The 23,833-nt window shown below is 39.8% G+C and overlaps 3 protein-coding genes across 3 annotated transcripts; 1 reads left to right on the top strand and 2 right to left on the bottom strand.

Moving 5' to 3' along the window:
* Positions 1-785: 785 nt before the first annotated feature.
* LOC145495639 (uncharacterized) lies at positions 786-7,077 on the bottom strand. The gene is made up of 3 exons (XM_081475263.1): positions 5,710-7,077; positions 2,923-3,114; positions 786-2,413 (listed from the first exon to the last, which is right to left on the bottom strand). Exons 1-3 carry the CDS (start codon positions 5,900-5,902, stop codon positions 2,130-2,132), a joined length of 669 nt encoding a protein of 222 aa, XP_081331389.1. The 5' UTR covers positions 5,903-7,077; the 3' UTR covers positions 786-2,129.
* Positions 7,078-7,556: 479 nt separating this feature from the next.
* LOC145494367 (sepiapterin reductase-like) lies at positions 7,557-15,500 on the bottom strand. Its single transcript, XM_081473818.1, has 6 exons — positions 13,969-15,500; positions 12,756-12,826; positions 11,325-11,473; positions 10,375-10,525; positions 9,221-9,340; positions 7,557-8,335 (listed from the first exon to the last, which is right to left on the bottom strand). The coding sequence occupies exons 1-6, from the start codon at positions 14,162-14,164 to the stop codon at positions 8,237-8,239; spliced, it is 786 nt and encodes a 261-aa protein (XP_081329944.1). The 5' UTR covers positions 14,165-15,500; the 3' UTR covers positions 7,557-8,236.
* An 892-nt stretch (positions 15,501-16,392) lies between these two features.
* On the top strand, positions 16,393-23,721 carry LOC145494327 (uncharacterized). Its single transcript, XM_081473769.1, has 2 exons — positions 16,393-17,765; positions 21,418-23,721. The coding sequence occupies exons 1-2, from the start codon at positions 17,162-17,164 to the stop codon at positions 22,491-22,493; spliced, it is 1,680 nt and encodes a 559-aa protein (XP_081329895.1). The 5' UTR covers positions 16,393-17,161; the 3' UTR covers positions 22,494-23,721.
* Positions 23,722-23,833: the final 112 nt, after the last annotated feature.

The following is a 23,833-nucleotide window of genomic DNA, read 5'->3' as shown; positions in this document are numbered from 1 at the left end:
CTGGCGTCCATTTCTCTCGCGATTCTATCCGCGCATTCAAATAAAAGGCGAGAAAAAAGAGGGCTGTGAGCAGTCTACTGCGGAACGTCGACCCGTAATGCTTGTTTGTCTTGGCCGCCCATAGTTTAAGTCCCTACCACTTTAAAATGGTCTCCGCGGTCCCCGAACTGAAGCTTTCTTTTTACGTGGTTTTCATATTACCAAGACTACTATACGACTGCTGCGAAAGTGTCGCTCAGAATCGATGGAGTTCACTGAAGTATACTAAGAGAGTTCAAGCAATGACGACGGCGACCCCGACGACAACGCCCACTAAATATGAATTTATATTTTACCTTTGAATTTCGAAATTGTCTAGATCTGTTCAGTGCGTCTAAATTGCTCTCAGAACTTGCTCAAGCTAAATATGTAAGCCAGCGTTCACGCTATCCGCTGGATAGTGATTTATCCGGTGCAGTGGATAGCGTTATCCACCTTTCGAACAACCTGGGACTGATCTCACATGGCTGAGCGTCAAACAGAGTGACATAAGCAGAGTGAGTAAACACCCATGTATAGGCCTTGGCGGATTGTGCTCCTAAAAGTGGCATATTATGCTACTAGCAGTGCTCGAAATTTTGCCAAATTATGCCAAAATTATGCCAGAATTCCCAAAATATGCTCCTGATTTCCGAAATTATGCTCACAAAATGACGTAGATTCTGTACATAGAGGCGCGCAATAACGACACCAAATTATGTTTTTCAAATAAACTGTTGTTGTAAATTTATTTGTGTTTTATGGCAGTTTGTCTCGGCCGTCAGCTGTCCAAATTAGCTGCCTAGTAACTAAGCATGTCAGAACAAAGTCAATACTACTATTACCGTAGCTAAAACACGTATTGCAAAAAAACATACTAACCAAATCTAATTTATTTCTGTAGAAAATACACCATATTTACTAAATTTTATGAATTTATGCTCCAAAAAGTGCTAAAATTTGCTAATTATACCGTGGCAGTGCTCGTTTAAAAAAGTATGTTTTTTTTTGCTCCAATTATGCCCAAAATTATGCTAGCACAATCCGCCAAGGCCTACCCATGTGTACCAGACTACGAGTAGATCCTCTTTCACTTGGTCCGTTGAGCAAGACCGTAAATTAACCGCGCGGAATAAATGGGCGCGTGAAATCCTGAGGGCCATTTCTTTCGCGTCACGCACGACGGGCTAAGCGAAAGAAGGACTATTCGTAGTGCACATGTATACCTACAGACTGAAATTTAGAAATTAGACTACCATTCTATAAAACCCAATTCGGCCTAAAATTTAAATCAGGTTCTTATTTGTAAGATCAATTCGAAACGCAGGCATTGTATGAGTAAAATATACTTTACTTCAATTACAATACTTCAGATTTGATTTCTTGAGTTGCGCATCTGTTATCTTAAAATCCAGCTCCTATGTATTCCAGTCCCGGGGATTTTCCCTATAATGGCCTATAAAGGGAGGCTCCGCCCCAAAGGGGTACTTTTTTCAGACTTTAGGTATACAAAATGGTGGGGATTTCACGAGCTGAGGTATATAAAACGTTAGGGATATCTGTAGTTTAGTTATTTTAAAGGGCCTTTAATTAAAATATTTCAAACAGGCGCACCTTATGACTGTATCATTTCATTTATTAGGCACTACACGAAAATAAAAAGAAGGCTTACTTTTTTGGCAATAAAAGGGTACCTTTTCTGTCAAAATAGTATACAAAAGGGTAAGGGGTTGGACGTCGGGGCGCAGCCTCCCTGTATAGAACTTTGAAGAGTCCCCCCGGGATTCCAGTATGGTAAGATGTGCTGTTTTGTATAGTTGCAGTTTAAATCCCTGAATAAAATAAGAACCTAACTAAAAATCTTAACAGCCTGATTGCCCACTAAGCATCCGATATTTAAAGGAGCTTAATCGCGGTGTTTTGAGTTATTTTGGCCACGCACAAAATTGCCTTTAAATTGAAGGAAACCTGAAAATAGTAGTTTACTAAGATAGAAAAACACCAAATAGGTAATAATAAACCATAAAGAAACAAGTCTGGTTAAGGATGGAGAAGATAAACACGGATTACAAACGACAAACTCAAGATGCGCAACCCGTGACATAGCACCTTTAAGAACTTATTCCGGGCTCTCCCTTTTCTCCCTTGGCTCCGGGTTGGCCTTTTGCTCCAGGCAACCCATTAAAGCCTGGTTCCCCTATTTCGCCTTTCACGCCAGAAGGTCCTATGAAGCCAGGGTCACCCTTGTCACCCGGCATTCCTGGTACGCCGTCCTCTCCTCTCTCTCCTTGAATCCCAGGGAACCCCTGTATTCCTTTGTAGCCGGGCATTCCGTCACGTCCATCCAATCCTTTAGGTCCAGGAAATCCATCATCGCCTTTTCTGCCAGGCCAACCTACAAAAACAACGAGTAGTACATTAATCCTAGTTTCAACCCTTTGTCGTATTTGGAGCTCGTAGAAGAGCCCTCTTTCCATACTGCCTTCCATATCTTCAACCCTGATCCCAGGCTCTCTCTCCTTTGCCTCCTTGACGGAGAGAGAGCCTGAGATCGAGGTTGCTATATCTTTCGTTCCCTTAGTTAAAAAAAAATTATACCTTGATTGAACACTCCCCGACTGTTTCAAATGACCAAGGAAATCAAATGATGAAAATGAACATAACGGGGTTAAAAATGGCTATTTACAAACGTGGCCGAGGAACTGAACACTGGACTACTTAGAACAACACCAACCAGGAGCTAGTGATCCGAACGTCAATTTTTTATCAGGCAAGTGATCAGGGAAATAAAGAAAAAGTCATCAAAGACATGGCCTTGATGCACTCTCAAATTCTCAGAACTAACATTAAAAGAACTGTAAGGTATCTAGAAAGGAGAATTGATAAAATAGTAGTTTGACTCGCCCCTCTTTCCTCTTTTTCCTCTTTCTCCGGATTCGCCTTTTGCGCCGGGCTGGCCATCCACACAAATCTTGTCTGGAGGTGAGCACAACTGAGATGCTGTTAAAGAGCGCAGCTGGGTTTGAATCTCGCTACAAACATCTTCCAAGCTTACAAAGCCAGTGTCTCGACGATTTCTCTGGTTTGAATTGCTGCCTGTTAGGTAAAGTAATGCAAACAAAAAAAGATTTTAAAAGTCTCCTTTTTGCAAATGGGGAAGGATATAACTCTTAAACCTTTTGCCAAGTTTTGGCTAATTAAGCGCGATCGAGCTCGAGTTCCTTACAGGCACTTAGACCGCTAAGACGTGTATAGGATTTTAGAGGAGAGGGTTCGCGATACGGATCGCCGAAGCCCGTCCGGGGAGGGGGGGGGGGCGGTCGGGTATTCTTCCCGGAAACATTTTACAATTGAGGTCTTCGGAAATGGGATTTCCGGCATTCTGAGGCCAAGTCAGCGTGTTAGAACGTCTCATTTTTTTTAAATTTATGGGTTGGACCGAACTCCCGGTTCCCCGAACCCCCCCCCCCCCCCCCCCCACTGGATGCTCCCCAGGACTGAAAGCCACTTTGTTTGTGCAGCTGGATTTCATACGTTTATACTTCCAAGAAGTGTTAAGAAAACAGTCGGTGAAGCATATTTTTTTCGATTCTTTAGAACCTTGTGTTCGTCAGGTAGCCTGCTTAGCTGGCCCATACAACACGTGATTGCGTGTGGTACACGGGAGGTAAAAACATAAGAGTTCTTGAATTTAAGTCGCGAGGATAGCTTTTTATACGCGAGGCCAAAATTTACAGGCAAAATTATATTATACCGAAATTATATTTAATAATTATATTTATACCGAAACCGAAAAAAAGGTAAAGGTAAGAAATTTTTGTTTGGTGAAGTCTTTTTCATGCATTGACGCAGTTTCAGAAATTAAAGACATGAATTGGGAACGTTAAGTGACAACTAAAGAAAAGGGAGTCTGCATTCACATGCCCCGATGGCTAATAAAGTCCTGCATTCGATCGATCACTCGCTTTCGGCGATCTAGCCGGCTTGGCCGAGCCTTTGAAGGAACACAATCTTTTGGGCAAAAACGAAACCAAAATTATCACTCAGGCCAATCACCAGGGACAAAGATTGTCTAAACAAGTGCATGAAGTAATCAAGGCTCCAAGCGAATACATGTAGCCGACGCGAAGCGTGAAAAAATAAAATAAAAAATTAAAAAACTAAATAAATAAAAACGCGTGCCAGTGAGTCACCATTGGTTTTGGCTTCTGTTCTGAGTGTTTGAAAAAGAACGCAAGTTTTTCTTTCTTTCTTTCTTTCTTTCTTTCTTTCTTTCTTTCTTTCTTTCTTTCTTTCTTTCTTTCTTTCTTTCTTTCTTTCTTTCTTTCTTTTTTTTTTTGGAATTCTTGGCGTAGAATTGCAAGACTCTAGCCTGCGTGTCAGGCATTAAAAGAGGAAGGAGAGGGGATAATTATAGATTCTGAAGCGCGAGGCGTGATAGGAGGGGCACGCTTCTAATTTCACCCTCTCCCTTCCCTTTGAACGCCTTCCACGCAGGCTAGCAAAACTCCACTGAGACGAGATACTTTTGACACTCAAGTTAATACGCTCTAAAGAGGCGTTAAATCCACGTGCAAGCAGAAAATATGCTGTAAACACAGTAATCCAGCACCGGAATTTGCGTTAAAATTGATATCAAGGTTAATGTCTGAGGCGTTTTAGTGACCTGTGTGGGAGCTAAGGTATTATACTATTCTGAAATAGGACGCCTTTCTGCTCTGAACTGCGGCGTCATGATGTTACACCGCGTATACACTCTTCTTTTATGTAAAAAAAGTATTTTGTAAAACAACATTGAGGCTGAAATTTGCGAAGTTTTAAGAAAACCGAAATGAAACTGAGTTTTGAAAAGAATATAATTTTGTGGGTTGAAAATTTGTTAATACAATACAGTTATATGTTTCGTTAAAAATTCTTCCTTTCTCAAAGCGGCAAAACTAGCCAAAATCAGGAAGCCACAACGAACAGCGCTAGCCCTACGCACGATACTAATGACATTACCGTAGGAAGTTATGCGTGCCATACCAAGCTTTAATGCCTGCAGTCTGGCTCAAAAATTACTTCAACGCCTGGCGGCAGAAACAATTTTCTTATGAAAAAAGAGTGTGGTTAATCGATTCCCTAACCTAAGAGCAATAGCTGAAAAGAACTTAAAGACGGCTTTAAGGAACGGGACGCTATCTTTGCATCTGTAAATTTCCAATCATTTCTTGATTCACAACAAATTAAGCCTTCTTCTAACAACAAACATCTACAACTCCAATGAGGATCGTTTACACAGACTACTAAGAGGCTATAGCTATAGAAAAAAGGAAAAAAATTAATGTTCACCTTAAAAAAGTACTCTCTTTTCTATTTGGGGCTACCTTTCATACAATGTTTAGCGTTTAGAGATGATTTGAACCTTTTAGAAAATACAAGGCGATACTGTTCTAGTATTGGAGAAAAAATAATTCCTGTAAGCCCTCTAATTATATTGCAGGCAGATTTGGTGCTGGTTTCCCGTAGCCTAGATAGAGATAAAGTCTCCATACGAGCCAAGTGGCCCATCAGGCCGGAGCTTATTGTTTCTGTTTCTGTAGAACGAGCTAAGAATCCTGGCAACTCAGTGTTAGTAATTTTCAATGGAGGTGACGTTGTAAAATTTCAAAATCTAAGCCAAAGAGAGCAAGATATCTGCTTGAGACTTACCCCAGGAAGGTGTTTCGCAGACTTCACTCAAGTCATTGACAGTCTCCTCGAGAGAAGTCAGACGCGTCCTCACTAACAACAGACCAACAAAAAACCCAACACAGACAGCGAGCACCACAAGAAATATCAACACCTTCTGGAGAGTTCCAAATGAACTAGGTTGTTGTTTTTCTGGCTTGGTAGTAGCTTCCATTTTCCCCGGCTTGCAACAAATGCTCCCGCTATTTCGTGTGACAATGAATTGGCTGGATTAGATAGATATAGCTCAATAAACACCATGTGGCAGACAGAAAACTCTCTTGATTGGCTGATCCAGAAATGATTGACATATTGATAGAGCAATTGATACACTGGTCGCTGAATAGAAACATTATCTGCAGCAGTACTTCTGCTCTCAGCGATTTCCGTTTTTCTTGGCGACAAAAGACGTCTTCAAGATAAAGAATTTGGCAAGAAACTAAAATGGCGCCGTGGGAACTGTTTATGAGAATTCAATTAGATTCTACCATGAAAGATGTGGATAGGTAGAGCCTGGGGTGGGTAGTGGAGTAACCTTACACTCTCAGACCAATAAGGCAGAACCTATACCGTTATAATTTCACACTAACATAACCCAAGAGGAATACCCTTGGCGGGATTCGCATAAGAAAAGGTCACGGACGATGGTCGGAAAATTTGAATTAAAACCCAACAAGAGAACAATCTGGGAGTTGCTCGAGCGTTATTTGACCCCTAAAAAAATATCACTTTAAACGGAATTGGCTCGATTTCCATCCGCTGTTCAGGAAAGGAACCCACGCTTGCAGACCGAAATCTAGCCTAAAAACGGAAATAAGAGCGCTTTTTTATTATTATTTCTTTGAGTGCACCCTAAAAGATACTTTGGGGCCCAAATTTACAATGGCGTTTTGTCCTGAACACGCTAAATGAGACCAGAATCCTTGATATTCACTCCTAAGCGAGACGACGAGCAACCCCGACCTTTTTACATGGGGAGCCCCCCCCCCCCTAGGGGAATACCCCCTTCCTCTTAACCCCGTCCTAAAGATGCTGGTAGCACAAATATGGTAATTGATTTCCTTTAAATTTTTTGGACAGAAAAACATCCTTTATCGCTCATGTGAGCATAAAGACTAATCATCGACTTGTCTATAGTGCATATCTGATTTACCTTCAGGAAATATAATTATTGTTCTTCAGTTCAGCGCAGAAAGTCAAGTTATTATAAAACAGGGCAAGTGTGCCATGTGGCTGACAGTCTTGGCATCCGTAATGAGCCTAACTGAAATCAATCTATGGATCGGATTCTATCAGCATGCTAGTCGCTAATTGGTTTCTTTGATTGATTGATTGATTGATTGATTGATTGATTGATTGATTGATTGATGAAGTAAAATGCAAGTTCACGTAAATTTTGTGCATTTTAGGTACTTGCGCCGTTGCTTTTTTCGCAGCCACGCTTTAATGAGCAAAAATTGATAATAACAATAATAATAATAATAATAATAATAATAATATAGTAACAGCAATAATAATAATAACAATAACAATAATAATAATAATAATAATAATAATAATAATAATAATAATAATAATAATTGCTTACATCTGATGTCGCCTAAAGGTAACGGAGAAAGGAAGTTGTTTTCCTCGCCTCTTCCAGGCATTCAGTGACGCTCGGAAAAATAGGCGAGAAGCGCCGTGCAGGAAGGCGAGAGAACTTCCCTCCTCGCACCAAGCCCCACTCTTTCCTTTATTTTGCTTCGCCGTTTCTTTGTAGCATGCCCCAGTTAACTGAACGTCTGGCCGTGGAAGAGACCAACAGCTGCGACAAATTAAATTACGACAAGATTTGTACATCAATAATGATCCTTTATTGAGCTCATTAAAATAATAAATATATAGTTTTACATCTCAAGATGGAACATAACACTAATTCAAACTTATTCAATCTCCAATTTTCATACACAACGTAAAAATCCTGGATTTCCACTTCTTTGAAGTTAGCAATCTGCTGCTCTCTCGTATCGAGTCACCTTCACTCTTGATGTGAAGCATCTCCATCACAATACATTATTAAATCATTTATGAAGTAATAAACATTTCATACCATGGAAATTAAAGACCCGCCCACACTACGCTGGAGAAATTTGTAAACGGCGTTTTTACTCCGAAAATGCATCAAATGTTTTCCGTCCATATTATGCCAGAGGAATTTAAAAACGCAACAATCACCCGTCATTTTGGATTTGTCTTTGAGGAAACCTGGGCAGGGAAATCACATGACTATCGAGTCGTCTTCGTTGTCAAAAAGCTCCGTTTTAAAAATGGTTTCCGTCCACATTAAAACGCAAAGCCGGCGTTTTCTAATTCCTCCGCTTTCAAGAGCGTTTTCGAAAAGCTCCATTTTCGTGACGGATTAGTGTGGACGGTAGGTCTAACCGTAGAAAGAAAGCTGCTTTTTCAAACATTTGCGGCGTAGTGTAGACGGCGCCAAAGGATGTCGTATTTTGGCAGTCGTTCTTTTTCAGTCAAAGTAATCAACATGCGAGCCAGACGTGAAGGTGTTCTCTTTCAAAATTATTAAAAGTTTCCTCGCGGACTCATCTGGTGATAAAACTTTATTCTGAAAGAAAAAAAAAATGTATATGCGTCAAACAATATTAAAGCACCCTAGAATGATTATAATTTCATCAAAGAATGCCGAAGGTCGGCACACGCTAGGAGAAATACTGCGGGGACATGTTACAGCGACAGTTTTCCTCTTGCGACATGCCCGTTTTTGCGAAAAAGTTCTGTTGCAGGGACAAAATTTTGTCCCTGCGACATATAGCATGTGATTTAGCCTGCTTGAAATCGTGCATCATAAAGCGAGACAAAATGGCCTCAGATTTCAATGTTGTATCCTGTGCACTGCTCTTTCAAAGTGTCCTGGCGTGCTCACCAGCTTGCATGCTGTCCGAGCTACCTGTGTTCTATGCGGACACACGAAGGGGCTTGTTCCCGCTTCATGTCCCCAAAACATGTCCCCTGGTGTGTGCCGACCTTAAACGTTGGTGTGGTTAAAGCCTCTGCTGCTCAAGGAAAACACTCTTGTATCTTTTGTCGCAATTTTGTTGTACCAATAGAAGATAAGTTGAACACGGCGTTACAAAATTGTGCCACTGATGTGAAGAGGGCTGGGTACCATTAGTGTATTGAAGTGCATTTAACATGCCTGTTCCACCGTTAACACAACTATCTTTAACAAAATCTTTTCGCCAGATTAGGACTATGTGGAAAAAGTAGGTCTTAGCAAGGGCTATTGGAATGCACAAAGAAAACTGGGGGTTGCCACACCTTGACTCTCGGACAAAAATGCTGACGTCAGCATTTTTTTGCAAAAGAAGGAAAAGATATTTCTTTGCAAATTTCCTTAGAATTCGCCTTTATATACAGAAAAGAAAAACACATAATTATATCTTTAGACTACATGGTAAATGTATGGTAACACAAAAACGGGAATGCTCACTTCTTCTTTGCTGGTGTTAAACATTTCAACAACTTCATGATTACCGCAAGTGGTGCGTATTGTCTCATACATGTTTGTAAGCAGTGGTCCAGGGGCATAGTTTAAGACTCGCACATTAGGCTGCAAGATTTTAACACAGGGAGTACTGTCAAAGTCATTAGTTACGTACATTAACACATTAAATCAAGACTCATACTCAGTAATTAAGTTTACCAAATTGTACCCCTTTAAGGAGATACTTTAGAAAAATATGCTTCTCAAATGCTCTACAGCTAAAAGCCTACAACGTTGAAAACTATGCATGTGATGAGACAAAAGAGGAAAATTCTGTTACAAAAGTGAAGTCGACAGCTGGCTGAAAATGAACTTTCAATATTTGGCAGGCCATATCTTGAATTTCCAAATGTTAAATTTTCATTATTTGGCAAGCAAAATCTTGAATATTCAAGTCTAGAATTTTCAATAATTCAGGCAGGCCAAATTTGGAATTCTCAACATTTGGCAAGCCAGTCTTGAATTTCAAAATTTTGAATTTCCAAATCTTGAATTCCCAAAACTTGAGCTGCCAAATCTTGAATTGCCAAACCTTGGAAATTCAACATTTGGAAATTCAAGACTTGGTAATTCAGGATTTAGCAATTGAAGATTTGGCAACTGAAGATTTGGAAATTTAATGGCCAGCGTCTGTCTCTCACTGTTGTTTTGTTAACCACACTCATGTTTCAATCATGAATCAACTAGCAGTCCTCAAGCACTAATTGTAAACCATTAATTTTTTGGAGAAAATGGGGCACTATCTTCTGTTTGGAAAATGCACACCCGGTACTAATCTCTCTACATAGCACAAAGTGACTGGGTGTTAATTTTCTACTCCCCATGGATGAGATGCTAGTCCATTGAAGCGTTACCCCCAGCATTACATTTGCTGGTAACAATTTATACACCTAGATGGAGAGAGGCACTGTGACAGTAAAATGTCTCACCAAAGAAAACAACACCATTAATTTCCCTGGCCAGGGCTCGAGAAGTCGAGCACACCAACCATGATAAGGCCATCATGCCTCTCACAATGATAAAATGACCAAAAAATGACAGAGCTAAGTAAAATTCTTTAGGCAAAAGTTATCAAGACAACGACAAAAACATTTATTTACCTCTTCTTTAGCCAGTACTTGACACATCATATCCCGAGCTGCTTTGCCAGTGCAGTATAATGAGAAATAAGGAAAAGCTTGCACAGCCATGAGGGATGACACATTAACTACTGTACAACTTGCTTCTTTGAATTGTTGAAGAAACTTTGACCTAGGAAAGAAATCTGGTTACTACACTGCCAAACAGACAAAAACAAGAACGGAAAAAAATGTCTGTGTGAGGCGTTTACTGCATTCACTTTGAGGGTATCAAAGTTCTGTTGCATTAAAGGATATTCTTACTCCTCCTTCCCCTAACTGGGATGCTAGTCAATCACAAGGTTGCCTATTGATTTAGATTTGCTGGTACCTATTAATGAAGAAAGGGACTGTGGGGGTAAGGTGTCCAAGAACACAGCACACCTTGACTGCTTTGACCACTGCATCTCCATGAGACAAGAATTTATAAACAAACATAATATATAATCAATTAGCAAATATTGGCATTGTAACAATGATGTACTTGCACAACAATTGGTGTGATGCATGTTGGACCCAGAATCAAGTGGTCCAGGACAATGTCGATGGATTTTGTTCTTGGGCAAGAAATGTTACTCTCTATCACTGACTCTCTCTGCCCAGGCATTTAATGCTGGGGTTATCCTGCAATGGACTTGCATCCCATCCAAAAAATGGAGTAGAAGAATTCTTTTAGACAACTCATGCTGCTGATACCAAAGATGCCTAATTTTTATAAGAAAATACCCCCACCATTTGCGACAAACTCGGCCATCATCTATTTGACTCATATTCAGTTTACCAAAGCCTGGCGTTTACTAATCAATGGTTTTGACAGTGTCATCTTTCCATTATATCTTATATCTTATAGCTTACCCTGGCTTCTATTTATTCAGGACACAGTGTTAATAACAATTTAAAACTTAAACAAAGAAGCAAATATAAAATCTTACGTGAGAAACATAGGAGAGGTAAGATTCAGGTTAAAGTAATCTTGAAGGGAGCTGACATCCTGGGATACATCCTTTGTGTCTTTTGATACATCACCAATTGACCCAGCATTGTTCACAAGCAAGGCATGAGTAACTTTGGATGGATCAACCTAGTCAGACAAAAACAGGATAATTATCATTATTATATAAACAATGGCCTCCATTTGGCAATATTTTTAAAGCCAAATGGAGGCTATTGTGCTTATTATCTTTCAAATGTTTTTCACAACATGTGGAATCTGAAAATTGGGGAATATCACTGATATTCATTGATATTCCCCAGTTTTAGCTGAGGCATACTCAGTCACATGACACATTTAGACCAATCGTGTGTGAGTGAAGACATTTCATGGATTATGAGAGTCGATATAAACAGTACAGCTTTGCTGCATACAACAAGTTTACAACAAGTGTGCACAAATTGGTTTGTGCAGATCACACCTACATTTTCTCCACCTAATCATAGGTTCGAATTACATGAAACAATATGTGTTGTACACTTGTCTTAAGGTTGTCACATGTGGAAGGGTTGTGAAAAGTGGCCAGTTGCCATCCAAAAATCACCATCTACATCGTACTTCATGATCTTGCCTAGGTACTCTGCTGAGGTATTCATCAGATTCTATCTTCATCAGGGCCGTAAGCCAGAAAAAATGATGAGTGGGGCAATGTCCATGAAAGAGTCATAACTGAGGCAATGTCTGTGGTTGAATTCTCTTCCTAGGTATTTAGGGTGTCTAAAAAACTCAGGCAAGTGCCTCAGTTTGCCTTTTATTAGCTACTGCTCTGTTATATTAATAGTTGATGTTCTAATTATTGTATTCACTTGGGATTGTGAAGGAGTGAAGATCTTTCAGAGTAACAATTTTAGAACTGTTTTGATAAATAATCCAGCAAAATCCCTCTAATCAGTAGTGCCCCTTAAGGAACAAAGACACATGGATGAGTTAAAACATGGTGTTCAACCAACAAGTTTCACTACTAAAAAGTACGGACTAAAATCATGAAGGTACTTGGCTGCGAAGATATGGAATGCATTGCCATTAGGGCTGTAAGACATAAAATTAAACTTAATAGCTTTAAAAGATGCTTAAATACAGTTGACTTCTTACAGCTACAATGAATTGTACATGGTCGCATAGTCTCATTGTCCTTTTATTTACATAGTTTTATTGTTTTATTATAATATAATTTCAGGGATTTTTTTTCCTAAAATACTATCTAGATATTTTTTTATAATTTCTAAATGCTTTTTGTCTGTTTTGCAATACCTGCAAAGTAGTAATATTTGTAATTTAAATTGTAATGAGCTCAGTGTATTCTCTAGCATGTTAATAAAGATTACTTACTTTGCTTACTTAATTACCACCTAGTGTCCATCATTGTATTTACCTTACTGAAGGCAGTCTTAAGAGTTTGATCCAGGGTATTCATTTCTCCAAGATTAGCAATAACGATGTGAACTATGCAAACAGAAAATGCAAAACACAATTGTGACATTTTGCCAAATGATTAATCATACTCATGGCAACTGAATATACCAACTAAATATGCTAACTAAAGATATCAAAAGATCACTCACTTTAAGAAAGGAGTACCGGTAATGATAATGTATCATGATGTATCAATTAAAGAGATTGGAGACATGCTGATTTACTTGAGGAAGGAGGCATGGGGTTTGAAGTCAGAGGTTGGTGTGGGTCTACCTGAATTTAAGTGAAATTTTAGGAAGTTTAAAGAGGGATTAAAATGAAGAAAAAGTTCTGGAACACCACCAGACAATTGAATGCTCCTGAAAGGGCACCCCAGGTTGGTGGACAACTGTTTGTTGTACATCTACCAACTTTTAACTTCAAATTCCAATTTTAAACAACATCAAATCTTCAAAATTTCTTATTTCCATAAATTTTACTAATCCTTTGAGAAAAACTACATATCCCCAAATATACCCAAAAATCACCTAAAAATTTATAAAACAGCCCAAACCACAGATATGTGGGATGAGTAGAGAGACTTTTGACTGCTTGAAATGTGAACGAGCTATTTGCATTAAAACCATAATACCCAGCCAAAATACAGCTTTCATGTTCACCCCCACCTTAATATTGGGGTGGGAATATTTGAGAGGGGTAGGGGAAAATTTGAATGGCATCAAGAGAAAACAATGTTCTTCATAAAATTGTTCAAAAAGAGAGGCCTTGGGAAGCTGTTGTGTGGTGAGTTTGAAGGTAAAGATAAAGTTTTCAAGTAAAAATGTGATCACTTTTATATACTGATGAGCTTAAATTACATAATAAATAAAATAAATGGGTGGACCACAGTGGAAGTTCAAACAGGGTGCTTGAGGGCGACTTTTGTTTTCTTTTCCATTACTAGTTTTTGGATTGTACGTCCTGGGGGTAGGGGCATTTGATCGTCAAGTATGTCCCCCTAGGGTGGGGCGTTTGATCGCCATTTTTGGCCCGGGGTATAGGAAACCAACCAAAAATTCAAAATGTCCGATGCCCTGGGGATTGCCCGGCAGGTTGCCCAGGGGGGGATGTATGGATGTTTCTACTGAACTGACGCATAATATCACCTATGCTTCTAATATGGCTAGCTTTACCTTCAGCGGTTGCGCAAACTTGAATAATTGTATTCCTCGTTTCTTCAAGGTCATCTCCAGAGCGCGAAATGAGAATAAAATGACCCTTGGTTCCAGAATCAGAGAATTGCCCGGCTAATGCGACGGCTACGGATCGCCCAAAACCACGGCTAGCTCCAGAAATAAGACAACAGGTTTTCGATCCAGACTCGAACATCGTACAGTCCTCCCAAAAACTCAAAAACAAACCCAGAAGGAACAACAGATGGAACAGTCTCTGATAAGTGCAGAAGACCCTGGGTACGAGGTTCCGTAGCTAAACTTAGCAGCCGCGCAGTCAAGCTGGAACTCGACCCCAGGGTTTTCTCGGAGTTGAACATGTCATGAACTCCGATTGGCTAATCCGAGCATGGTTCAAATAAAACGTGCCCTACCTTTATAAAGCACTCCAGTCTTGAGAAATATAGAAAACGCTAGTCGTTTGAGTCTGCCCTCCTTTAAAAATGGCCTGAGAAAATTCGTTCGGGTGTTTCAACTGTTGAGGAAACTAAACAGCATTTTGCTATATTTTATCGGCGTTTTTCCAATGTGGATACAAAAACCAAACTCATTGGACCGCTGTCAGTTATCTTCTGTAATGTAGGTCGAAAATATTTGAAAACATCGCACATTTCTGTTGTGACATTTCTGAATCAAACTTAGCGACGTAAATCTTATTTAGATTCGATTAGATAGTGAAGGGAGATGATTTTACGCCATGTTGCTTCAACTCGTTAGGTAGTCTGATATATCCACGACCACCCTTGAAGCTACAAGCAAAAACTGGGATCACATTGTTTGTAAACATTAATGAAACAGTGATATTGAATTCTAAAACTCATCAACTCGTGTGAGATACGTGGAATTTTTGCTCCACCGTAGATGATCACCGGAGAAATTCAAGCTCGCTTTTTTTTTCAATAAAAGTGACCAGGCATCGGAGCTCATTTAATTTGTACGTCTCTTGATGTAGTGTTAGTTTACTTTCACCGCAATTAATTGTCCTTGAAGAATGTATTCACAGCTTCATAGTTGATGGCGAGCCTTCAATAGAGAGGGGTGCCAGTTCGAACGCTCCAAGTAAACAATTTATCAGATAATGTGGCCACAAAATCAGCCGGTTCACGGCTTCGATTAAATTGTGTTTTACTCCAACTAACCTCATAATTCTCTAGCTCAGTGAACTGGAAATCTTCTTTGACAAGAAGTTGGCGCAGTATAGTGTAATTGTTTACTTAGCACCCACGGGTGAAACGGGTAACCTGTCGGCCTGAGATCCCTGTTTGTGGGGCGGGGTAAGAAGTAGAGGGAGGAGGGTTTTTTTCACATGTTTCCATGAGAGTTTTAGATCATGAATTAAAAGATTGTTATTTTAATGCATAATCTAATCAGAATGCTTATTCCTGGAAAAAAAGAAATATTTTATGAGACGAGCAATCATTGCGCTATCCAGCGCGTCCTTTTCATTTCTTTGGGATGTAATCCAGCCGGAACTCATTCAACGGAAGACTACATCCAACACACTAATGAAAAAGTGTTTGAAATTGAGATCATTTCTTCTCAATGCGTTAAAGAAGAAATCAACCATGAAAAACGCTTTTGACCGCGCCAACAATTAACATAACTTCCATGAACGCGCCTCCTGAAGGAAATTAAATTGCAAACAATCTTACAAATTCAATTAACGCGCTGAATAAAGAAATGCGGAATGCAAACGACAAACAAATTTGTAAATGCTTCTTTCAAGTTTTGACTGAGAGTTGGTCTCAAGTCAGTTTCTGTGCTCTTTATATCTAAACTGGCGTTTGTAAAATTCGTGAAGGCTATAGTTGAATGGGGAAACTGCGAATTTGAGAACCCTTCCGCACAGAAATCCACAAATTTTTAGTTCAGCGAAGCGTTGTGTAGTCTCAATGCAGTATAAACCTCTTTTTTAAACCTTAAATTGCATTTAAGTCCCATTTTTACACTATAAACCCATGCGCGACGGCGCGCACGTGTTAAAACGTCAGTTTACAGGCGCAGTTTGAAAGAAGCGCGGTCTTGCGTGAAAGTCCGCTGTCGGCCTTCAGTTAGTTTATTTAGCCCCGGCACTTAAAAGCCAAACTAGTTTGATTTGATTGCAGACAGCTAGCTATACATGCGATCCCACACTCAGTGCGCAGCGAAACTACAATATTTATCATTTCTGTGATCAAGCCACAGTGTGTGGTCTCGCTAAGCGGTGCGGAAAAACACGCACAACAGCACGCACCATCGCATATCGCTTGCAAACGTTTCACGAATGTTAATAACGTAAAGCGTCACGTCTCGACAGATTACGAGCTAACAAAATAGTCCAAGTAACTTCTAAATCCATGTTGTCATATGTGCGAAAAATTTATCTGTTCTGGTTCATTGATGAGAGGAAATAACTTAGAGAGGCCGTAGTGCTCTGCACACGAGGAATCTATCATATAAAAAAGAACTATGTGACCCGTTATTTTGGTCAAAACTGTAGAATAACCGTTAAAAAGAAACTCGCTTTAACACAAAATACAAATCTCCCTATTTACCAAAATATTTCTCACCCTTTGTTGATAATTCTCGATATTCTCCCGACCTGTATTCTTCACGCTATATTAGTACCGTGAGGAGAATTCAGATGTGGATCTCTGTTGGTGTCAACAGTGCTTAGATGAAGTAAACCGACCGATAAAGGTTTCGCTATTCTGGCCGAGTTTGCGCGGTTTCCGTTTTTCTTTCCATATAATGACTGATAATGATGTCAGTTTTTCCAAGTTTCTGACATTTCAACTAACATGTCACAGGGAAATATGCCAAAAGAAAAAATAGCAAAAACAAAACAAAAAAAGAAACTACTTGAGTTAATTAAAATCACTTAAACTTGTCTTAAGGTCTTTCTGCTCGACAGAGCATACATGCCTTGAGTAGCACGTCACGCTCCAGTGAACACCGTGATTTATTAATGAACAGGTCGTGAGCCTCTATTCTTAATCCATTTCCTTTTGTTTTGCTTCCCATTGTGGTAGTGCTGTCGAAGTAATCGAATTCGAAATCTCCTTGTACTTTGTAGCGTGAAAACCGTGGTGTTTGTGGTTAAATCGTTTTGGGCCGAGGAGCACGTCAAGTTTGAATCAAAGAATCAAAGCCAGGCTACGTGGTTCATTTAAAAATGACCGATTTGGCGGGCAAAACGCCCGACGGTGTTAAACTTGCCATCGGTGAGAGAGAAATGGGCGAGGGTTTAGAATCTTGCGAGAAGAACTTCGAAGAGTTTGACTTTAAATGTGGGCAAGCTCCCGCGGCAGAATCACTTCTAAGGGAAACTATAAGTCAACTTGAAACGGCTTTACGCGAATCGACGAAATTACTGTCACAACGCGACAATGAAATTAACTCTTTGCGAAACGATCTCGGCCTATGCCGAGGGGACCGGGAAAACAACATTAGCGCAACTCTGGAAGAGGAAGTCAAAAAATCTCAGATGCGGGTTATCGATCTTGAAAAGGTTATACAGCAGCTTCAACAAGACATCGCCATGTACAAAGCTGAACGGGAAACCCTGGCAGCAAAGGAACAAGAACACGAAGGGGGTGTCGCCGGCCAGACTTGTTATTGTGGATCGCTGTGTGGTGCCATGAAAGAAATGGTAGAATTAAAGAAAAAATTGCAGGTAACGGAGCAAAAGTACAGCAATCTCAAACGCGCTTTCAAGAGCTTAGAACGAAGTAAGGTCAGGGTTGGGGTCGCGCATCGAGACAGTCCCTGTACTATTAGTTAAATGGACAAAATTGAGAAAACAAACATGCCATATATTACATGACTTAATACACTGTGATAACAAAGCGATGTTTTTAATGTTAACCTCTTGTTAAAGACAATGGGAGGGCCATAAAGAGAGTTTTCACTCAATGGCTCTATTATATATCTCAAAGGTTAGATTGTAACCTCAGGGGCGTGCTAACGTATTAATACGGCCTGTTTCACGACTAGCACCTCCGCGCGGGTCTTTGGTTGTTTATGGCGGGAAAAGGTGACACAAGCGGAACCTCTGGTGGGCCTGTGAACGCTCGCCACCTGCCGTGCACAAGCAGTAGTTAATCAAAGATAGCTTTTGTAGCAATAGTAACCTTCACATCACACTCAGATAATACCAAATTGTAACAAAATTGTTGAAAGCGTCCATAAGAGTTTTGTTTTTCCTTCATGAGGAAATTAAGCCTGCGATAATGACCGGAAGGTGATAAGGAAATACGAAAACATTTGTAACCGAGATATCTGAAGGCAATGTTATTCAAGATTGATAAATACCAAGTGTCATTAACTAAATCGACAGCAAACACAGGTTGTTTATCTTTGATCAATATCTATGAATCAAAGTCTATAATCAAATTGCAACGATGAGTGGTATGAGTGTGTTATAGTTTAGTGTATATAACTGATTATCAATTAAGAGAAAAAATATTTTTCTCTCGATAATCATGAATTCTTGCAAAGTCGAGGAGCCATATTTAATTGCATAATTGCTTACTTAAAATAGAAAAACAAAACAACTTGGCATTCTGTTCTTTAAACCGCTCTTTTATGAAGTAAAAGATATTATAGTCAAATAGTGTTAGACCCAAAGCAGCATATTAAGCTCTAGTTATGCAAGAGTTCAATTTTTTTACAGTCAGTTGTCAGTATTGGATCTGGTTCTATATATAGCTTGTGAACGGGTATAAGCGAAACGAGATGTTTCATCCATGCATGACAAAGGCCTATAGCCAAATCCCGGACGAGACTTTTATTCGAAGAATAAATAAATAGAACCACCATCAATTAAATACACTTACTAGCTGCATATACGTGGCGGATATTTATGAGTTATCACAACTCAAATATCGCATTAAATGAGCCTCAAATTTCACCATTGGACAAAAGGCCTGTTATTTTTTTTCTTTGACAAGGCCTTCAATTCATTCAGGAACGCGCATTACAAACAAATAAAACGAGTCTTAGCGTTCATACAACATATACACTAGCTATGGAGTTTAAGAAAACCACGACGGCAACTGCTGAACGGGAATTAACGTCCAGCGCTAAACAAAAGATTTAATGAGCAGGACAATGGCTGTGCACGTGCGTTATAATTCTTGGTACATTTCTTTGCCGTCCTCTGCAAAATAACAACAACGTGAAATGACCAAATTCTGCGTTGTCTGAAGAACGTAAATCACGATTGCTAATTTTTAAAAAAATTTTATTCCGATTTTATCACTGTGTCTCAGATTCAGTTTCGTGATAGTTTTGAAAGTGATAAACAAAGTAAATGACTTTAGGGTAACGCGAGATTTGTAGGTAAAATATAAAATCATTTTACTTAATCGACGCTGTCCTCGGTGTCGCCGTTGTGGTTACTTAAACTTCCTAGTACTAACTCGAGTTGTGTCAGGTAGTGCCTAATTCAGTTCAAGTGAAATGGTAACATCTTTCTAGAGAGTTTTATTGTTATCATGCACCGCTAGAGAAAGTCATAAACATTTCTGTAACAGATTTCACTGACATGTACGACAAAGGCCTATCTTACCACTAAGGCCTATTAAATCTGCCTTAAAACAATAAAAAGAGAATATTTGTTGAGTATGGGGTGTTGATTTCAAAGGGAAAGATATTTCAAGGTCTTCAGATCGAGTACACTAACGCATTTTTGATAATTTGTTGAAACTCAATCAGCTAAAGCCAAAATCGAGCTGAAACGAATTGTTGTTATAGACGATGGGTCACTCTTCAAAAAACTTTTCTCAACTATTTATCTGCCGTATCTCCTTTCTCGCTCTCACCGACAATAAAACGGCAGTTTTCTTTTTTTTAACGGTGCAACACGACTGCACGCAGAGAGATGTACGGCCGAACTAACAACTGAGAAAGATTAACTTTTACTTCAAACACATCCATGTTTTTCCCGCTTCTGCAACTTTCCAACCATAATCCCAGCGTATTACAGGACTTGTCACTGGTATTACACTGAGCTACTATCAACAAAATTGGCAACTTGAGCGAGCAATCAAGCAGACGGTAGTTTTAAAGTGGACATTTAATAATGTCATGAACTGACAAAGTAGCTCATTACTAATCACTTGCTATTTACAAAGCTTAAGCACTACACTTGAGAAGTTTTCAAAAAGTCGTATGTTGTTTATTGTCTACTTTGGCAAATAAGACGAATCACAAGAACGAGATATCCATGCTGGAAATCGACAAAAGCAACATAGCAAACTTCAGTGGTAATTTAGGGAGGAAACTTGTCAGACTGATTAAGGCGACCGTTATCACATCATTATTTCCCGAGTCTTTTTTTAGCTCTCCCTTCAACCTTACGATATATAGAAACATTTTGCTCGATAACGTTATCTTGCATAACAAATTACTGTCAAAGTTCACGTGACGGTTTCCACCGGGGCTTTCACAGCCTCGTTCCCAGTGCTTCTCAAAATTTCAATGGAAAAAGCTCTGGGAACTAGTAGATTGGAGCTTTCAGCTTTTGTTTGGATACTAAGCGCTAACGCTTTTGTGCACAGGAAAAAAACAAAAAACAAAAAAAAAAATTAAAACAAAACAGAATTGTGGGTTACCATGGTACGGGAATTTTTGCTGAGTAAGAAAAAAAAATACTTCCATTTAATGTTATAAAATTTCCATATTTGAGCGTTTTAATTTCTTAGATTTTCAGTCAAGAACAATCACATAGTAAATTGTTTTAATTCATAATCTGGTTTAAGATCCGCACGGTCATTATCACTGGTGTGAGTGCTATTCGCAACAAAATAATCTTCCAACCTGGTATTGATCAATAATCAATAAACAACCGGCTTAAAGTCTAGCTTCAATATCCCAAGCACACGTTACTTTGTTCTCTTGAGAGCTTTAACCCGTGAAGACGGTTCTGAAAGTGCAAGCTTTATAAAGGTATGATTTGTTTTTTATTGATGTCTTATTTAATTGTTCGTCTACTCGAGAGTATAAAAACCATTATCAGACGAATTTTTGTAAACAGTAAACATTTCACTCTCTTGAGACCTATAACCCATGAAGCCTGAACGTGTTCACCCTGTAAAGTCATTTTGTTCATTGATTTCTTCTTTCATTGTTTGTTTTTCTTTGTAAACAGAGAACATATTTTGTAAACAGATTTTATTTGTACGTATCCCTTATTTATGCACTTCACGAGTTTTGCCTGACTCGTTGATTTGCAACCTTCCCTATCGCTATGAATTAACAATCAGAAGTAGCACCCCTGGGGCTGGCATTTCACATCACCCTCCCGGCCACGCAAATTCGATCCCAGTGTCTTTTACACATTCATGTCCGCCATCTTGGATCTGAACGCGCCTGCAAGGCCCTGGTGACAAAGGTTACCACCCGCGCGCAATTATGTTCGTTGAACAGGTGACCGTTCCCATAAATCCTCCCTTAGGACAGGTACTTCCGGCAGGGCAAACCACGAGCCGTCAACAAGTCTATTTTTATCGCTCTTTGTTCACATCAAAGCACATCAGCCACTGTTTCGCCACGTGATACGGTTAACCAAATTACCATTACTCTTCAGAGAAACTTTTTTCATGTCTTCGATGGAGAATTCTCCCATTAAAAAGGACGAGAAGACGGCTAAAAATATCACCCATAATTTGGACGACTTCGAGATTGACTTCTTTGAAGACGACTCCGATGAAGAAGAAGAAGATAATGTTGATACACGCCAAGATAAAAAAGATTTTCTCCCTGATACAGTTTCTGTAACATCGAATTCTTTATTGAGGGCAACGATTTGTGAGCTTGAGCGAGCGCTGAAAGACACGAGAAGGCTGCTATTTGAGAGAGACAAAGAGAGCAGCGCCTTACGTCAAGAAGTTGAAAAAACACGCAAGGATCTTTACAGGGAGCAGCAAGCAAGGAAAAAACTCGAGCTAGAAAATGAATCCAACGCCGAGAAATCTCGCAAGGAAGAAACCGAGAAATCCAAACTACGCGAGGAGATCAACGAACTGAGAGAAAAACTGCGGGAATTTGAAAATCCGCAGCAAGGCGTTGACTCGGAAGAAATAGTTCCTTGTTGTTCCTCTATGCATGAATTGGTCGAGTTACAGCGTAAATTGAAAGAAGCTGAAAAACAATTAGAAGATTTTAAAGTAAATAACCAGGCTGGAAGCGAGCAGAAAGTTATAGCCACTAGGCACCAGCCCACTGGGAGTACTGGTGCGACCGCAAAGACTCATCATAAACAGACACAACGAGAAATTCAAACTCAATTGAAAATGAAATTTCTGCGAGATGCGTTTTTTTACTACATGATAGATTTTCACGCTGACGAGCAGATAAAAGCGATTTTAGCAATTCTGGATTACGAGGACAGACGAGAGGATATTGTCATAGAATCACATAAAATGCGCAGGCAGGGAAAGAAATTTACAGTGACAGAAGTTTCCAGTAGGTCATTGACGTTTGTTCAGGAAGAAAAACTTTAAATATGCCGTCTCATTTTGTTAAAGATATTTCCTTTTGCTATGGGGTTATACATATTATCCCGCAATAAATTAAAGTAGCGTTTTAAGTGCCAGCGATTTCTGTATCAGAACAAATGGTTGTTTTGATGGAATGATGTTTGCAGGACCGTCTTGCCTCTCCCTAAATAAACCGTTTTAAGTAATAGCTATATGTGCTTCAGTAAAAGCGCGCCGCGGAGCAGGGATGGCGCAGTGGTGAGAGCGATCAGCTCTGACTAATGTGGCCTGGGGTCGATCCCGGCCCGGTGCCATATGTGGGTCGGTGTTTGTTGTTGGTTCTGGCCTTGCTCCGAGGGTTTCTCTCCGGGTTCTCCGGTTTTCCTCCCTCCACAACTGAACCAACGTCTTTTTAAAATTTGCTACTCGACCAGGACAGAGGACCCGCATGGAAACCAGCCAAGGCTGAAGTGGCTTCCTCTCTAAATATTGTAATTTATTTGTGCAGCAGCATAAATGCCTATCTGGACCTACCTTTCATCAGACTTCCAGAAAAAAGGGATGATTTTGTCGAAAATCACCGTGGAACTGAATTTGAACCAAAGGGTCGCACACGGGGTGCTGTGTCGGTTGCTCTGAAATTTTTCAAAACAGATTTATATTTTCTTTTGATCCTGAAAGTGAACATAAAACAAAGATATGAAACAAATCGATCAGATTTGGAAAAAAAATGGAAAGCGTTCGACAACTCGCTTTTCAATTGCTGTCGCAATGTGGGATAATCGTTGTGTCATTTTGAACAAAATTTGCAGTTTTTGACAAAAATTCTCGAGTTAAGCATTAGAAGAGGTCTTATTATTCTGTTAGCTGCGAAGAAAAAGACTACTGTCAGGAGTCCATCACTCCCTGATATTACGTGTCCGTTCGGTAGGACAGCTCGGCTTCACCGTATGCGAGGAAATTTGGCAGGAGGCCAAACAAATTGGCCCCACAATCCCTAGCCTGCGTCGCAGACGCAACCTACTAGTCATTTACGGGTAAATTTCCGTCTGCGACGCAGGCTACACCATCCCTTTCCTGTTTAATCTCTTTTATGGTAAGCACAAAAATGTGGGTGTCAGGATTTAGCCTTATAAGACTTTTCTCGGGTCAACTCACCATTAGGCCTAATTTGCACCCCCACCCCCCGATACCCTGTCTCTTCTATACCTGAATACCACGTCTCTCCCCTCTCCTTCCCCCTCTTCTCCCCCTCCCCTCTCCCCCTACACTGTGAGCTCTATACTCTTTCAGTAATAGGCTCCTGACTCGCCATGAGTCCAAGTATATTTCACTGCAGATGGTTGGCGGGATATGTGATGGAT

This window comes from Orbicella franksi, chromosome 8, assembly GCF_964199315.1.
Source record: "Orbicella franksi chromosome 8, jaOrbFran1.1, whole genome shotgun sequence".
NCBI lineage: Eukaryota > Metazoa > Cnidaria > Anthozoa > Scleractinia > Merulinidae > Orbicella > Orbicella franksi.
Note: the sequence above shows the minus strand (reverse complement) of the source record. Positions and strands in the feature narration are given on the sequence as shown.

Coding starts and splice junctions, on each gene's coding strand:
- LOC145494327 (XM_081473769.1), top strand. CDS start 17,162: ATGACCGATTTGGCGGGCAAAACGCCCGACGGTGTTAAACTTGCCATC. Junction 17,766..21,417: donor AGACAGTCCCTGTACTATTA/GTTAAATGGACA, acceptor TTCGTTGAACAG/GTGACCGTTCCCATAAATCC.
- LOC145495639 (XM_081475263.1), bottom strand. CDS start 5,902: ATGGAAGCTACTACCAAGCCAGAAAAACAACAACCTAGTTCATTTGGA. Junction 3,115..5,709: donor CTGCGAAACACCTTCCTGGG/GTAAGTCTCAAG, acceptor TTTACCTAACAG/GCAGCAATTCAAACCAGAGA. Junction 2,414..2,922: donor AGGAAAAAGAGGAAAGAGGG/GCGAGTCAAACT, acceptor TTGTTTTTGTAG/GTTGGCCTGGCAGAAAAGGC.
- LOC145494367 (XM_081473818.1), bottom strand. CDS start 14,164: ATGTTCGAGTCTGGATCGAAAACCTGTTGTCTTATTTCTGGAGCTAGC. Junction 12,827..13,968: donor AGTTTGCGCAACCGCTGAAG/GTAAAGCTAGCC, acceptor CTGTTTGCATAG/TTCACATCGTTATTGCTAAT. Junction 8,336..9,220: donor TTAACACCAGCAAAGAAGAA/GTGAGCATTCCC, acceptor TTTTTCTTTCAG/AATAAAGTTTTATCACCAGA.